This window comes from Vigna unguiculata, chromosome 6 (genome assembly GCF_037176805.1).
Source record: "Vigna unguiculata cultivar grain cowpea cultivar isolate G323 ecotype 2 chromosome 6, ASM3717680v1, whole genome shotgun sequence".
Lineage (NCBI taxonomy): Eukaryota > Viridiplantae > Streptophyta > Magnoliopsida > Fabales > Fabaceae > Vigna > Vigna unguiculata.
Window position 1 is genome coordinate 42,056,700 of NC_140797.1, and position 16,141 is coordinate 42,072,840.

At 32.4% G+C, this 16,141-nt stretch overlaps 3 protein-coding genes across 4 annotated transcripts; all 3 read left to right on the forward strand.

Annotated features, from left to right (window-relative positions):
• Window positions 1–886: 886 nt before the first annotated feature.
• Window positions 887–4,501, forward strand: LOC114186533 (uncharacterized protein At4g37920). 2 transcript variants are annotated; one of them, XR_003605105.2, is made up of 7 exons: window positions 887–1,155; window positions 1,239–1,513; window positions 2,206–2,374; window positions 2,840–3,084; window positions 3,332–3,519; window positions 3,599–4,218; window positions 4,310–4,501. XR_003605105.2 is itself a non-coding variant. In XM_028074467.2 (6 exons), the coding sequence occupies exons 1-6, from the start codon at window positions 1,020–1,022 to the stop codon at window positions 3,756–3,758; spliced, it is 1,173 nt and encodes a 390-aa protein (XP_027930268.1). In that variant the 5' UTR covers window positions 887–1,019; the 3' UTR covers window positions 3,759–4,288. The 2 variants fall into 2 exon arrangements, 1 of the variants encoding a protein (XP_027930268.1); XM_028074467.2 differs by lacking the exon at window positions 4,310–4,501 and having other exon boundaries at window positions 3,599–4,288.
• Window positions 4,502–5,365: 864 nt separating this feature from the next.
• LOC114187430 (Prefoldin chaperone subunit family protein) lies at window positions 5,366–6,522 on the forward strand. Its single transcript, XM_028075689.2, has 3 exons — window positions 5,366–5,649; window positions 6,080–6,149; window positions 6,284–6,522. The coding sequence occupies exons 1-3, from the start codon at window positions 5,527–5,529 to the stop codon at window positions 6,334–6,336; spliced, it is 246 nt and encodes an 81-aa protein (XP_027931490.1). The 5' UTR covers window positions 5,366–5,526; the 3' UTR covers window positions 6,337–6,522.
• Window positions 6,523–10,270: 3,748 nt separating this feature from the next.
• NPR3 (NPR1-like protein 3) lies at window positions 10,271–14,323 on the forward strand. Its single transcript, XM_028075607.2, has 4 exons — window positions 10,271–11,949; window positions 12,184–12,937; window positions 13,093–13,296; window positions 13,796–14,323. Exons 1-4 carry the CDS (start codon window positions 11,401–11,403, stop codon window positions 14,059–14,061), a joined length of 1,773 nt encoding a protein of 590 aa, XP_027931408.1. The 5' UTR covers window positions 10,271–11,400; the 3' UTR covers window positions 14,062–14,323.
• Window positions 14,324–16,141: the final 1,818 nt, after the last annotated feature.

A 16,141-nucleotide genomic window follows, 5' to 3' on the forward strand; every position in this document is an offset into this window, starting at 1 on the left:
TTTAAAATTTAGTAAATTATCAAAGTTTAATCATTGTATACAACTGAATGGATATCAACTAATATAAAATTGATACAGTGTAATTAGTATCTGTGATTTTAGTTGTAAATAGAAAATTTTGTTTAGAGCTTTTTTATTTCATTATAATCTCATTCAACCCCTATTTTTGATCATGTATACTTTTCCTCATATTTTCTATTCAAACCATATTTATTTTATTTTATGAAAAACTTATGTGAATCTAATATACATTTTCACAAGCAGTTTGTTTATTTACGTAATCTATGTCTCAAATATTTTACCTACCACGATGAGTTCTCTTTGCCTACGTGTCTCGTCATGGTTATTCAAAGCTGAAGCAAATTAAAAAATATAAATTGAGAAAAAAAATAGTAATGTTTTTAATCTTTAAACTTTAGTGTTATACATTTAAAGTGAAAACATAAGTATTTTAATCTCATACATATGTAAACATAATTTTTATTTAAAAATAACAATTTAATCCTCAAAGATGTGTATATTCAACACGTGCCAATGTTTGAGTGCTATGTCACCATTTTTGTTAACCTAGTTTATTTTCATTCTGTAATTTCTTTGTTCTAATTTTGAGATCTTAATAATATGATGTTTGTAACTTGAATTAAAAAGTTTGAATCTAATTTTCATAATTATATTTTATAAAATTTGTAATTTTATATCGTATATTTTTATCATAATTTAAATTTGTCGATTTTAATATTCATAATTTTGTTATCATATATCATTTTTATTATATAATATAAATTATAGACTAGTTTTTTTAGTCTCTTAATTTTTAATTATGTCGGTGTCTGAATTCTCTACACATTTTATTTTTAATATGTAATTATCAATAACTTGGTTTCATTTTTCAAATTAGAAGCATGCGTAAACCCTGCTTCTACCCCTCTTTGTCTCTGTCTCTGGCAAGTGCGAACCAGAAGAACCATATCTTCTGACTCTCTCTCTCACTCTTACTCTCAATTCCAAAACCGAAGCAAATGGAGTTGTGCACTGCGAACGCGATTCTTCCACCAAGGTTCTCCTTTTCCACAACCCACGCAGATTCCGTTCGAAACCTCAAATCCTTCGTTCCGTTCCCCCGTTTCATCATCCGCGCCCAACGCGAATTCGAGAGTAAGTACCAAGCACCAACAATTTCAGCACCTGTGAATTTCTACGCTGTAAAATGTGTCGTTTCATTTGCGATTTACGCTCAGGAATGAGAGGATTGCGACCCCGTGCGACTGTGAGTGACGCCGGTTCCTGTGAGGCGGTGGACGAGAGCCGAATGCATAGAGTGTGTGACAAGCTGATTGGGGTTTTCATGGTGGACAAGCCCACCCCAACCGATTGGAGAAGGTTGTTGGCTTTCAGCAGAGAATGGAACAACCTCAAGCCTCAGTTCTTTGCGCGCTGTCAAGAAAGAGCCGATGCCGAAGAGGATCCCGCCATGAAGGAGAAGTTGCTACGCCTTGCAAGGAAGCTCAGACAGGTCTCTTTTGTTTTCAAGATTACAGTATTTCCTCTATAATCTGCATATGCGTAAAAGGATTATGCAGATTATCGATGTGAAACTTTCAATCTTGATTGGAGAACAATAAAAGCAGCAGTACTCACGTTTTATCCACAAAATAATCGGTTACTAAGAAAGTCTAAATACCTCAAAATAATAGTATGGGTTGGGTTCAGTTTCCCACAAAGTTATGAACCTCGCTTCAAATATTCATGCAAAGAGGTGTCTACAGATAGGAAATTATATTGCTTTATTATATCTATTAAATACAAATGCTATATCTAATATTCCTAAGAATTTTCTTAACAGAGTCCAATGAGGCAATGACGTCATGCGAACAATGTTATTTACCTCACTTGGTAGGCTTAGGATTAGGTTTTTGTTTTTGTATAAAAAATCTGATAATTTTAAGATTGTGTTTCCCTCTTTTGATTTTGAGATTTGATTTTATGTTAAGTTTATACCGATTTCATATGTTCTAATGTAATGTGTTGTCTTGTAATTTTTAAAATATTTTGCCCTCTGTATTTTCCATAAGGTATCCTCCTGTGTTGTATTCATGCCTCCTAGCTTCTCAATATATTTTATATGCAGTCTTACCATGATCTACATTCATTGGAGGATAAAAAACAAGAATAGGGATTGATTAAGGTTGGAATTTTCTTGTGCAGATTGACGAGGATGTGCAGAGACACAATGACCTTCTTGAGGTGGTAAAACAGGATCCCTCAGAAATTAGTGAGATTGTCTCCAAGCGTCGTAAAGATTTTACTGAGGAGTTCTTTATTCACCTTCATACAGTGGCTGAATCCTACTATGATAACAAAGAAAAGCAAAATGGTATGACTTCATTTTGCAAGCTCTTAGTATCTAAGTTGATGTTTGAGATAACCTTTCGGACATAGTGTCCAATTGGGCTGAATGTTTCATCAGGTTTTCGTGTATGGTAAATTGTCAAACCATATCAGGTTTGATTAGTTCAGATTCTTTCTCTATATGAGTATAACCAAATACTGATATTTTTTTTCCTGGTAGGACACAATCAAATTTATGACCTGCATGAAACATCAAATAATGAATTTGTAGAAGCAGAAGTACTTCTGTAATTGAAGCATAATTATAAGGTCGTAATTTGGAGAAATGAGGATATTCTCTGCGTAGGCTGGGAGGAATTCTGATTGTTAGCCAAGACCATGTGGCAGATGCTATATGTTTAGAATTGTGTTGCTTTCATGGGACAGTTCAAGCTTGCATTGTAATTGATTTTACAATACTAATCTATAATGTGTTTTTTGGTGTTTCAAGAATTGGCAAAGATTGGGAACGCATGCTTGGCTGCTGTACAAGCCTATGATGCTGCAACTGAAAGCCTTGAACAGGTAAATGCTGCAGAGTTGAAATTCCAAGATATTATCAGTTCTCCTTCGCTTGATGCTGCCTGCAGGAAGATAGACAATTTGGCTGAAAAAAAAGAACTTGACTCAACATTGGTATTGATGATCACCAAAGCTTGGTCAGCTGCGAAGGAATCGGACATGATGAAAGAAGAGGTAATTTGATGGCGACCTTAATTTCCTTTATGTACTATTTCTTTTTTAATTTCAAGAACATGGATAATGAGAACTTGGATGAGTGTCTTGTTGACTGAATTATAGGTCCATTTTGATTGTTACTAATCTAACAATTTCAGATTTATATTGTAATTACCTAGAACTATATTGTAATTTTCTCTTCATTATATACTTGCTATTTCATATTGTCTTATTTTAGCTTGTAAAATGAAACATTTATTTGTAGGTAAAGGATATCCTCTATCATTTATACAAGACTGCTGTGGGAAATCTTCAGAAACTCGTGCCGAAAGAGGTTAGAATAGTGAAGTATCTTATTCAAATCGATGATCCGGAAGAGCAACTGTCTGCCCTGAAAGATGCATTTACACCTGGAGAAGAACTTGAAGGAAAGGATGTGGATAATTTGTACACGTATGTATTAGATGTCAGAGAATAAAATAACTTGAAACAGAATTCATTTACAATAAATTTTTTCTCAATATTTTTTCAGGACACCAGAGAAGCTTCACACTTGGATAAAGGGTGTGGTGGATGCTTATCATTTAAGTAGAGAAGGTACCCTCATTAGGGAAGCAAGGGATCTGATGAGTCCAGAGATCATCCAAAAATTGGAGGTGCTCAAGATGGTTATCGAAAGGAACTTCATGTGAATAGGAGAGTTTAAGAAACATGCTAAGGTGGTTTTCCTACTCTGAGGAGCCAAAATTATATTCTTGAGCCATGAGATTCTCAATGTCCACCAACTACAAGCCCTAACACGGGCATTGCTGCAAGGAAATATCTAGTTGCTGGGTAGTGTTTCAGGATTCGGAATTCTTTTTAACCATAGAATAAACAACTTTTTTTAGTGAAAAATAGATGAGCAAAGCAGGAAACAAAATATACAACAATCATAATGACAGCATGTAAGTTAGGTTTGTCTAGGGTTTTGGTCACAATAACTATAGGAAATTGAAAAGTGAGTAGGGAAATGTGTTCTTTACACGTAGGAGAGGGAACATAGTAGACCCGTATTTGAATACAGAACTTGGACTTTTGAGCCCTGGCACACGTTGATTGTTCTACCAAAAGCCAAGGTCCATAGTGAAGCCACTTATAAGGTTGAAGAATGTATGTGTGCAATCCTCAGGTATTTTGTATTATATTGTTGGTTACTCAAAGTTCATTTTTCTAATTTTAATTTTACTGTTCTGTCTTCCAGGTCTAGGCAAATGATCACTCAATTAGGACAGTTTCTTGTTTTTGGAAACGGATTTTTTCTTAAAAGGACAAAAAAATGTTTGATTTGATAAAGCTGTTCTAGTTTGAAATTTTCAAAATCTACATTTTTTGTATGAAATTCTTATCATCTTTGGATAACGTTATTAAGATTGGGCCACTAATTTTATTTGCATTTTTCTTTCCATGAATTGGCTTCCTGATCCTTTCGCGGTGATCTCTGAAAATATATATATTTTTTTTGCTTATGTATATATAAATAACTTCTTTTTTGGTAATTTTATTGTAAAAGACAACTATTTTATTTAAATTGAAAATATCGTTTTATTTGTGCTATGCTTTAGTTATATAGAATGTAGCACATAAAAGCAATTAATATCACTCCAATTACTAATGGCCCTTTTTCTTCAAATTTCTTTTTACTATAAATGTCATGAACGGTTTTAAACTTTAGATAAGATTAAACATGAAAAAAACTATACAATAATAATGATACTATGAAAAAATAGATGCCGGTTAAAATCTCATTAATAAAACTATTTGATAATTCAAACCTACTTTCTATTAATAATGGGTATTCTATACCAAACATATAAACAACTAACAACATGAAAGTTTCTAAAAAAATATATAGGGTTATATATATATTTTTTAATAATTTTAAGTAAAAATTAAAATTATTTTTCTTCTTCAATTTAATCTTTAAATTTTAAAAATATGTAATTATTTTAATTAAATTTTATGAAATTTATTTGACAAGACCTTCTATTTATTTATATTATTTGATAATTTTTTATTTCAATATTAGTTAAAAAATAATATTAAATAAATTTAATAAAATTTTTGATTAAAAAATTAAATTTATGATAAAAGATTAAATTCACTTAGAATTAAAGGACCATATATATATATATATATTTAACATAAATATTTATATCAACAATTCTTCATCCTAAATATACACTGTCATAAGTTAATATTCTAAAATACAAAACATTATGAAATTACAAGTTAAAAAAGTACAAAAAGAAATTGCTCCACTCGTAACAGGCTAGCCTTGGCCCAGAGTCCATGTAGTCGCGCTCTATTGTAAATTCTAGTTCCGTAAATAATCGCAGAGCTCCGTTTCCAAGCACAGGAAAAAAGTTATCGTATCATTTTTTCAGTGACATTCAGTCAGATATTCAATATTTGTTGTAAATGGCATCGATTTCTCCTTCTTCAAGCAATTCAACCTCCACGCCAAGTGTTACTGATCGGACGAAGCAACTGAGGCTCCACGAAGTCGCCTTAGCCGAGCTCAACAACCAACCTTCTTCCAGAGTAACCTCTTTTTTTCTCCTTCGATCTAACTTTTTCTAACCATTTCAACTTCAGACATAGGGTTAGGGTTTTCTTTTTGGCGGTTTAGTTATTATACATACAAACACTTAGAGTAACCATTACTTTAACCCTCCCAAGGTAGAAATCACAATAAACCATACGTTTATTTAGATTGTTACTTACTGTTATTGCGCTAACCCGAAGATTAAAAACTAGTAGTATACTCAGAATTTAATCTCCAGTCTTTTCTTCGTTTCGGAAAATGTTTTATTAGAAGTATTGTGAGATTATTTTCAGCAGGTTCAGCAATTGCTGCATAAAAAAGAAAAATAAAAACCCTAGAGGCACCGTATTCTATTATTTATATATTTTTACTACTCTAATTATTTCGTTGTTTTCTTTTTTTTCCTTTACCTGCTATGAAATGTAGGCTGTGTATAGGAAGAATGGGAACTTATTTTTTCGCACAACCATCCAAACAGCAACAGCAATGGAACAGAGTAAGAATTCTCACCCTTTCACACTGTTCTTCCTCACTACATTCTTGAAACAAATTAAAACGCTGAAGTGCTATACAATTCTGATTGTTATTATTATTTTTCTTTTTCTTTTTATCAAAATTTGTGTTCGGTAGAAGAACTTGAGTCAGCCAAATCGAAGCTAAAAGGTCTGGATTCTTCTTCGTAGTCATGAATTAGAAATCTTGTTGGTTGGGTGCAATGAGGCAGTTGCAATTGGAAACTTAATTATTAAGAGCTGCAATGTGTTAGATTTTCACTCCAATGATATTGTTAGAGTTTTGTACAAAACAAACATTATGTTGATATACCAAGACACTTCCAGTTTATATACATTTTGGTGTTGTCCTTTAAACTTTACCTTTGCACAATTTCTACCAACTCCATGGATCTTCAATTGGTGGCACAATGTTAGAAACCGAAATCTATTTGCTTTTGTAAACTGTGTGAACACTTCAATTTCAATGAAGTCTACATGGTTTGGCACATGGCTGGTGGTGCATCATGGAAGGATACCATAATCTAAGATACGATGTTTTTTTTATAATGAAATGGACTAAAGGGGAGAGAAAAAAAATGAAGTCACTTTGATGAGGAAATACAGTGTAGTAACACCACAGCAAGCAGCAAATTGATAGGTAAAGGTAAGAGAATTATATGGCCCTAGTATTTCTCATCCATTATTTATGTTAATTATGCCAAATGATGGTCACTTTTAAATGTGAAGGGATAAAGGTAAGTGATTGATGTGATTTGGGTTTTTACTCATCTGGTTGAAGCAAAATAAATGTAAGTATTTTTGTAACGAAGTTATTTATTATAACGGTGGCTTTACCATGCTCCCTCTGTCTCGAGTTAGGCTAGCATCTTCTCTTCTAAAAAGTCGATTATTTTTAAAATTTAAAGCTGAGTAAATATAGTTTTATGATGGATAACTCAATGTGATGCTGAGATGTGAGAAGAGATCAATCTACATTCAGTGTTTTTGCCTTCTAAATGTCTGCCTAGCTATTATTCAATGGTTGTATGTGTCTTATGCTTCTTATACTTACTCTGCATTTCCATGCATAAATTGTTATAAATAATATTTTATCCAACACAGGTTTTGCAATATTTTCATGCGTAGATCATTGTTCTTTGTCATGTATGATAGTTTTGTGTAAGGGGATCTTTGTTGAACTGGATGTATGGATTGTGGTAAACTGCCTAAAATGTGTAAGGGGGTCATTATTACCCTTCCTCAAACATTGATTTGATTATAAATTTTTTGAGATTTAAAACTTTGTTATTGACATTTTTTGTGTGAATAAAATATGCTTAACTGTATTGGACCCATTAGTTGCCTTAATTTAAACATCATCCACAAAGAAAAGGCCCGTAAATTGAAGTGTGTTTATTGGGCCTGTTGGGTATAACGATGTCATATTGGAGCCCTTGGTTCCACACTTAGCTGGGAGAACCACCTTGCTTTTGGCAGCTTTTGTGAAAAATAATTTGTATGTTTTTTAAGTATATTTAAAAACAGAATCACACTTAGCAATTGACCATTGACTGAGGTAATGTACTCAGACCTAATTATGTTAAGTGAGTGAATTTCAAAACTCATTCCACAATTCAAATGAAGTCGTCATTACAAAGTTTGGGTTGTTACAGGAATTAAAATAAACTCCTATTCCAAAATAAAATAGAAAAAAAAATATTTCGTACAAGTTGTTCTATATACCATTCAAAAATTTCATTTTTAATTGTACATAAATAATTTACGAAAAAAAAAATATTACATGTGATATATATTTCCCTTTTTTTTTTCTTTTTCTCTCTTAAAAATATCTTTAGATAAATTTTTCTTTAATGGAATTTTTATAAAGTGGAGTGAGAGAAACGTCATTGGGAATCATCATAGCTCTTTTGTATTGGTAAAATGACAAAATAAGCAAAGTTGACAATAGACTACGCTACACCATTTTGGTGTAATTTCACAGAAAGTCGTTTATAATACTGTTGTTAAATTTCTTTGACAATTTATTAGCGAGATTAGACATGAAATTAGACTTTGAATTGGACGGGTAAAATGGGGTTGAACTGGGACGTATCTATCAATCTTTTCAATATGTTAATTTTAACTTTGAATAATATTATCAAAAACATTTAGTATCTTATATTCAACTTTTCTCCTCTTAGCATCATTGCTTTCTCTAATATTTAAAATAATCAATATTTGTTTTGTCTCTGTGCATTACTCCAAAGTAACTACTTAAGAATGAATAGATTATATTTTCAATAATGCATTGTCTTTCCTCATTTTTAACTGTTTTATATCTTTATGTATTATAAATGGGAAAAAAATGATGATGAATTTTATATCAAGAAATTAAAAGGGATTTTGATATTGATATGAATGTTACTCATATTTTTATCCTCCAGAATCATTTGTTACCTGATAATTAGATAAACATAGCAATATAATTGAAACCATCACAACTATTTTATATCGTTTTCAAAAAATATATTTATTGAAATAATTAATTTCTTTTTAATCGAACGGCTAACAAAATAGAAAAAAGTGCATTAATTATTTACAAAAAAAAGTTATATAGACAATATAGGAAAATACTCAGTGTTTTCCAATCATAACTATTAAGTATTAAGTTCGCTAACTTTCATGATATGTAGTTTTTCTTAGTACAATAGTTATTTTAAAAGCATATTAACTGTATTTCTATCGGTCGAGGACTTCGAATTATTTTAAATTAGTAATTAATGATTATTAAACTCAATTAATAACTTAAAATTCTGGTGTTCATTGCCGTGTTTTTTTTTTCAAATCCGACAAGAGTCTAACAAACCATTTTTATTTTCAAATTTTGACGCATTTATTATTTAAAAAAAAAAATTCTCAGATAGTCATAAGATCGAATCTAACGGCACAAATCCTTCTCTAGAACAAAGTTTGCAAAATGCAAAATCAGATATGCCAATGAATACAAATAATCAGAACATTACAAGATGGTAAATAATTGCACGCGAGTCCAAAAACATGGTTTCATATTCCATAAAATAACATTTCTTTAATATATCAATCAATAATCAGAACCATGTGGTTTGAATATTTAATTGGAACCACACTGTCATCCTTACACCAATAATAGAGATAACATGTCACCAAATATGGACCCACATATCATATCTAATTATTTTATACAATTTAATATAATTCACATTACACACATAAACATCAAGAGTTTTTAAATATTTATTCAATGTAACACATCCAAAATTACAATGAAGTATCGAACCAAAAATTTTTCAAGAAACAATATTATAAATTAGTGGTAACTCTAATAATTAAAAATATTTTCGCGGATCAAATACAGTATAAAACCTAAATTGCGTAGTAGAGAAAGGATAAGGGTGATGTGCAGCAGAGTGGAGAACGACAAAAGGTATTGTTTTGTTATGACGTTCAGACCATAGCATCAATAAGGTTCAACACACCACAAGGAAATGACAAGTTTTGATGTGAAAGCAACCTATGAGTTGTTTCCATTTTCACATCACATGCCATTTCATAACAGTTAGGTTAATTAGCATCTCCATTTGCTTAGACATATAAATGTTATAGTCCATTCAGACAACTTCTTTCGTAAAATCTTTTTTTTTCTTTCTTCAGATAATGGTTTTATATTAAATATGATGGTTTGAGATTGAACTTTAATTAAATATAAGAAAAAAGAGAGAGCAAAGAGCCATTAATGGTTGATGCAACCTCCAAGTTTATACTAAACAGAAATGGAAGAAAGCTAAAGAAGGTAGAAAAGAAGAATAAAGATGCAGTGCAGTTGTAGAGTCGGCAAAGGCGGAAGGTATTATTTCCATCATTCACACCACAGACAAGACTTAGCACAGCCAAATGGGAAGTGGGAAAGATGTGAAAGCAAAGTTCAGTAATCTTCATTTTCACATGCCATAATAGAACAAGCGTTAGGTTTATGCCCAAACACCATTATTGCAATACCCTTTGTAACATTTGGTATGTGTTTTTTAATAAAGTCTTTAACTTTTTCTGTAAATTTTGTTTATTTGTTTTAATCATTCATCATGGTAAGAAAATGTTGAAAAAGAAAGGAATTAAAGTGCACAAGATTGGTTAGGGAAGGCATAAAGTTGTGTGCAGAAGGGTGGTGGTGACGCCAGATTCAACGCAAGCAAACCCAAGCTGGGGACGATGACGTCACCTATGGCGTCATTCAAACCACTTCATCTCTCTGTGGACACAACGCAAAGCGAGAGAAGGCTTTGAATCATCTACGCCAACAACACTGTTTGTTTCTCTCTCTTCTTTCTTTTGACAACGAAAGACGAAACTTCGGGGATGCTGTGTACCTCACCTTCACAGCCGCGTGACATTATCGCTGCCCTTTCGTCTCCGAATCTTTCTTTCTCCCTCTGCTAACATACACCCTTAACACCTCCTTTGTTTCCCTTTCGAACCTTCCTCGTATTTGATGCTTTGACTTACAGCACGGTGATTGATTCCCTCTCTTTCTCTCTCTTCGTTTTGCCATCAAAGTTCGAACCTTTTTCTGATTTGGATTGATCTGATGCCGGTATTGGGTTGTGGGGTGGTGCTGTTCCTTGACCCTCTCTCCGAGTGTAAACCAAAGTTTGTCTTTTTTTGATGTTTTACTGAAGTTATTTGCCGATTTCGGTTATTCAGTCTGGGATCAGTTCTGGGTTTGGTCTGGTTTGGCTATGCTGTTTTGGTGGCTTTGGAAGTTTGAACAAGGGGGTTCTTAGATCCTTTTGCGCCTTCCCGGTGCTGAAATTTTGCAGAGATATAAGATATTTGTGTTGTTTGTTTTTCATATCTGTGTATGGACTTCTTGAGATAGAGTGACTCTCTTTATCTGATGTTTTTTATGTTAAGTAATCTTGTGAGAGGTTGGATCAGATGTCATGTGTCTTGTGAGTTGTGACATTAGATTTTGTAGTTAACACTTATACAGAGTGTTTTCCGTTTACACGGCATATATACTTTCCTTTTTTATAGGTTGTTTTTGTTTGGAAGTCTGTGCTGGGGAATTCAGGGTTTTGTTGAGTTACATATATTCCATTCGTCAGTTGGTAGTTAAACGGTTTCGGGACTTTATCTTTGAGGAACTTTTGAGGATTGAGGTTTTTTGAGAGTGGAAGCTATGCTACAGGCTCATTAAGGTTCTCAAGTTGTTCACAAATGGCGTATTCAGCCGAACCCTCATCTTCTTTGAGCTTCACTTCATCTTCCCATTTATCAAATGGCTCAGTTAGCCACAACATTTGCTCTTCTTACGGCTCTGACCCTGGACCTAACCTTGAGGTTATCAGTTTGAGTAAGCTTAGCTCCCACTTGGAGCAGCTTTTGATTGAATCTGACTGTGATTATAGTGATGCTGACATCATCGTAGAAGGAATACCAGTTAGTGTTCATCGATGCATTCTGGCCTCTAGAAGCAAGTTTTTCCATGAATTATTCAAGAAAGAGAAGGGGTCATCAGAAAAAGAAGGGAAGTTGAAGTATAACATGAGTGATTTGTTGCCTTATGGCAAGGTTGGATATGAAGCCTTCCTCATATTCTTGGGATATGTATATACTGGTAAACTCAAGCCCTCTCCAATGGAGGTGTCTACATGTGTTGACAATGTATGTGCCCATGATGCTTGTAGACCTGCAATTAACTTTGCTGTGGAGTTGATGTATGCCTCTTCCATTTTTCAAATACCAGAGTTGGTATCACTTTTCCAGGTATATTCTATGTTTGATCACGTTAATGAATGCTTCAATGTATAATATTTTAAACAAATCATTAGCTACGATGATGGACCGATACTTTAATTTGGATCACATATTCGTGTTTGACACTTATTTGTGTCTGTTACTAGGACATTTTACTGATTCTTGTCAATGAAGTATCTAATTTATACATAAGTACTTTTATATTAAGGATGAAGGTAGTAATGAATAGCTTAAATTTTGCAGCGACGTCTACTGAACTTTATAGGAAAGGCTCTTGTGGAAGATGTGATTCCAATCCTCACTGTTGCATTCCATTGTCAATCGAGTCAACTTGTCACTCAATGTATTGATAGGGTGGCAAGATCAGACCTTGACCAGATTTCAATCGACAAAGAGCTTCCGCATGAACTCTCAGGAAAAGTGAAATTGCTGCGCCACAACCCTCAGCAAGATGTCGAAAATGATGCATCTGAATTGGATGCTTTGTCGCTGAAACGAATCACTAGAATACACAGGGCATTGGACTCCGATGATGTTGAGCTTGTTAAACTTCTTCTAAATGAGTCAAACGTTACTTTAGATGAAGCCTATGCTCTTCATTACGCTGCAGCCTATTGTGACCCCAAGGTTGTTTCTGAGGTTCTTGGTTTGGCACTGGCTAATGTTAATCTTCGGAATTCTCGAGGATACACAGTGCTTCATGTTGCTGCTATGAGGAAAGAGGCTTCTATTATAGTATCGCTGCTTACAAAAGGGGCTTGTGCATCAGATTTGACTTTTGATGGTCAGAGTGCTGTGAGTATTTGTCGAAGGTTGACGAGGCCAAAGGATTATCATGCGAAAACAGAACAGGGAAAAGAAACAAACAACGATCGGATATGCATCGATGTTCTCGAAAGAGAAATGCGGAGGAATCCACTGGCCAGAGATGCTTGTATCTCTTCCCATACCATGGCTGATGACCTCCACATGAAACTACTATACCTTGAGAACAGAGGTATGTTATGAGATTACTTGTTGCTTGTGTTCTGTGAATTGTCATCATTTGTTAAAGGAGTTCATGTGTGCTTTAGAATCTAATGTTTTACTGTGTTTATGGGACTTGTTTTATGCTCAAACCATGAAAAAGTAAATGTTTGCTGTCTACTGCAGTGGCATTTGCAAGGCTTTTCTTCCCTTCAGAAGCCAAACTTGCCATGGACATTGCGCATGCTGAGACAACATCGGAGTTTGCTGGTCTCTCTGCATCAAACTCAAAAAATTCAAATGGAAACTTGAGGGAGGTTGATCTCAATGAGACTCCCATAGTGCAAAATAAAAGACTTCTTTCTAGAATGGAGGCCCTTATGAAGACAGGTAATTGCAGTCTTTGTAAAGTTAGATTTTGATTTGCTTTGTTGTATGTAGTAATTAAGCAGTGTTTTCTTCTTCAATATAGCATTTGGTATGAATCTCAAGGGAGAATTTGTTCTAGTGATGCTCTTAACAAATAAATTCCTTCACCTGAATCTGAGCATATAGAATCTGGTTTTACAGAACTAAACAAGCACACCGAAGCTATAAGGTTGACTTAGTGATAAAAGTTGAAAACGAGATGAGAGAGGTTGTGATTTTAACTTCTGACTAACATTTGAGAGATATTTGAAGGTTTTGAAGGAAGGGTGAGAGATGTATTAGATTCAACTCCCCGACTAATAAAAACTAACAACTAACATTTGCTGATAAGAAAAACAAGCACACTCTAACTTGATTCCAGAAATCTTATCTTTTTGTTTGGTTTCGTAAATTTCTACCGAGTTGCATGATATTTGTGACTACACCTCTGAATCTATGTTGTATGTTGTGGTGGTGACAGTGGAAATGGGGCGGCGATACTTCCCACACTGCTCAGAAGTGTTGGACAAGTTCATGGAGGATGATCTACCAGACTTGTTTTATCTTGAAAAGGGTACTCAAGAAGAGCAGAGAATCAAAAGAACACGGTTCATGGAGCTTAAAGATGATGTTCACAAGGCCTTCAGCAAGGACAAGGCCGAGTTTAGCCGCTCTGGCATTTCATCTTCATCTTCTTCGTCTTCCCTCAAAGATTCTGTTGTACATTACAAGGCTAGGAAAGTGTAACAGTAAAACCATACATAGCAGTTTTTGATTTTGACATACATATATTATATATATATATATATATATATATATATATATATATATATATATATATATATATATATATAGTACAAATTCTAAAGGTGATCGTGCCCACCAACTCATCTGTAAAATTGTGAAAGAAGGTGATGTCTTACTGTCTTGTGTAATCAACACCATGTATTTTGAAAATAATTTCATATGCTTTATGGTGCTGAAATTTATTGTAATTTTTTTATGATTATCTGCTATTCTGTATTTCTTTCACTGCTGTTTTCTCTTTTTCTAAGTAAGTCTTTTTATCTTTTCTTAGGAAGTGAATTGGAAGTGTACTTCAATTTTATAAAATTGAATTGAAGGAAAGGTTTAGATCGATAAATATTGAAAATTTGTTTTATTTTCAGTTAAGGTGAGATTTTTAACTTATTTTTTTATTACATTGAGGTTATACGTTTTGAGTTTGGGATTATGTATTAATAGATTGTTTGATAATGATCCGATGATGAATAATACGATATATTTAATAATTAACAAATATTAATAAGATAGATTTCAAATACATAATAACTGAATTTTAGTTTAGTTTAATTTAACTATATAAAACCGGATTACAAATGGTTTATATCTACTTTTATATCCTGTAGATATGAAATTGTTAACATTATAAATTTTATCTCTTTCAAGTAGCTTTATACTACATACTTTTTTTCCTTTTCATTTTATTCCATTACTCTCTCATATGCGTTAAATGCTTTTACTTGTTTTGTTATGTTATAACTGTGAAACTTCAAAAAGTAAGTTTTAAGTTAAAGAAAAGTAATAATAATTATTCAAAATTACATTTATCATGAAAGTAAAGATCCAAACATACAAATTAAAATGGTTGCCAAAGAGGATGTGGAATATAATAGTTGTTGAACGTTGTTATGAAACACTTCCCATACCAGGTTTCAGTGTTAACCACTTTGTTACTTCAATGACAACTATAGTGCTGTTCTTTTAAAAAATCGTTTAATAAATTATTGCCATTTGAGAATATGTTTATAACTTGTCTATTTTGTTAGATAAATATTCAAAAGATAATCTTATTCTCGCATAAAAGTGTCTTTTTATTAAAAAATACTAATAACACTTAATTGTTATTTTTTCATAATTAATAAAGAGAAAATTATTATTAATGTTTTATTAATAGAAAGTTAAATTCACAACTTTTTCTATCTTCTACCTGATTAATCTTATAATTTTTAAATGTGGAAGAATTGAATCTACAATTTCTCTCATCCTTCCATCTAATTTTACTACTAAGTTACATTACAAGTTTAATAATAGTAAAATTATTATTTTTTAATTATTAGTAATTTTATTGAGACCATCGCTAGCAATATTCTTATTTTGTATATGCAAACACTAGCATCTCATAATTAGAGTTTTGTTTTTTCTTAGTTTACACAAGAACATTTCTTATGAATGTCGAAGACTAATTTCTTTAAAGTGAAATTATCACTGAACGTCTAAAATGTAATAACAATTTGTTTTATTTATATTATCATAAATAAAATTTATAAAAACACTTTTGCCGAATTTTAAACGTTAATCAAATCTCGGTCCATTGATATCGGGATATAAAATAATTAGTCACACATCATTAAGATAATCTATTTAACATAAAATTTTATGTTGAATTATTGTCATATATAAAAACTCTTTTTGACTAATAGTAATTATATTATTGCAAATAAGATTAATTAGTTTGTTTGTCACCCAATGAACTGGAAAATAGATCTGACAGTAATTTTTTTTTAACGAATTTAACATGCAGTCATTTACACTAAATTATTGACATCATTTTTACGTTTGAACATGTGCAGCAGAGGCAGCAGCAGGTGAAGTTAATGTATGAATGGAACAAAGTTTGAATTAAGGAACCGTTGGTTTGTCTAGCGTCGAAGAAAAACAATGGAAATATTTGAAGAAATAGATTCTATTTGAGGGAGAAAATTGATTTTAATGGATAGAAAAACTAAAAAAAGTTATTTTTATTTTAATATGAATCTATCATTTT

Bases quoted from the DNA above. Each gene is read 5' to 3' on its own strand.
- LOC114186533 (XM_028074467.2), top strand. From the start codon at position 1,020: ATGGAGTTGTGCACTGCGAACGCGATTCTTCCACCAAGGTTCTCCTTT. The intron at 3,085-3,331 runs GTAATTTGATGG...ATTTATTTGTAG, and splicing joins CGGACATGATGAAAGAAGAG to GTAAAGGATATCCTCTATCA. The intron at 3,520-3,598 runs GTATGTATTAGA...ATATTTTTTCAG, and splicing joins GATGTGGATAATTTGTACAC to GACACCAGAGAAGCTTCACA.
- LOC114187430 (XM_028075689.2), top strand. From the start codon at position 5,527: ATGGCATCGATTTCTCCTTCTTCAAGCAATTCAACCTCCACGCCAAGT. The intron at 5,650-6,079 runs GTAACCTCTTTT...TATGAAATGTAG, and splicing joins ACAACCAACCTTCTTCCAGA to GCTGTGTATAGGAAGAATGG. The intron at 6,150-6,283 runs GTAAGAATTCTC...TGTGTTCGGTAG, and splicing joins AGCAACAGCAATGGAACAGA to AAGAACTTGAGTCAGCCAAA.
- NPR3 (XM_028075607.2), top strand. From the start codon at position 11,401: ATGGCGTATTCAGCCGAACCCTCATCTTCTTTGAGCTTCACTTCATCT. The intron at 12,938-13,092 runs GTATGTTATGAG...TGTCTACTGCAG, and splicing joins ACTATACCTTGAGAACAGAG to TGGCATTTGCAAGGCTTTTC. The intron at 13,297-13,795 runs GTAATTGCAGTC...TGGTGGTGACAG, and splicing joins GGAGGCCCTTATGAAGACAG to TGGAAATGGGGCGGCGATAC.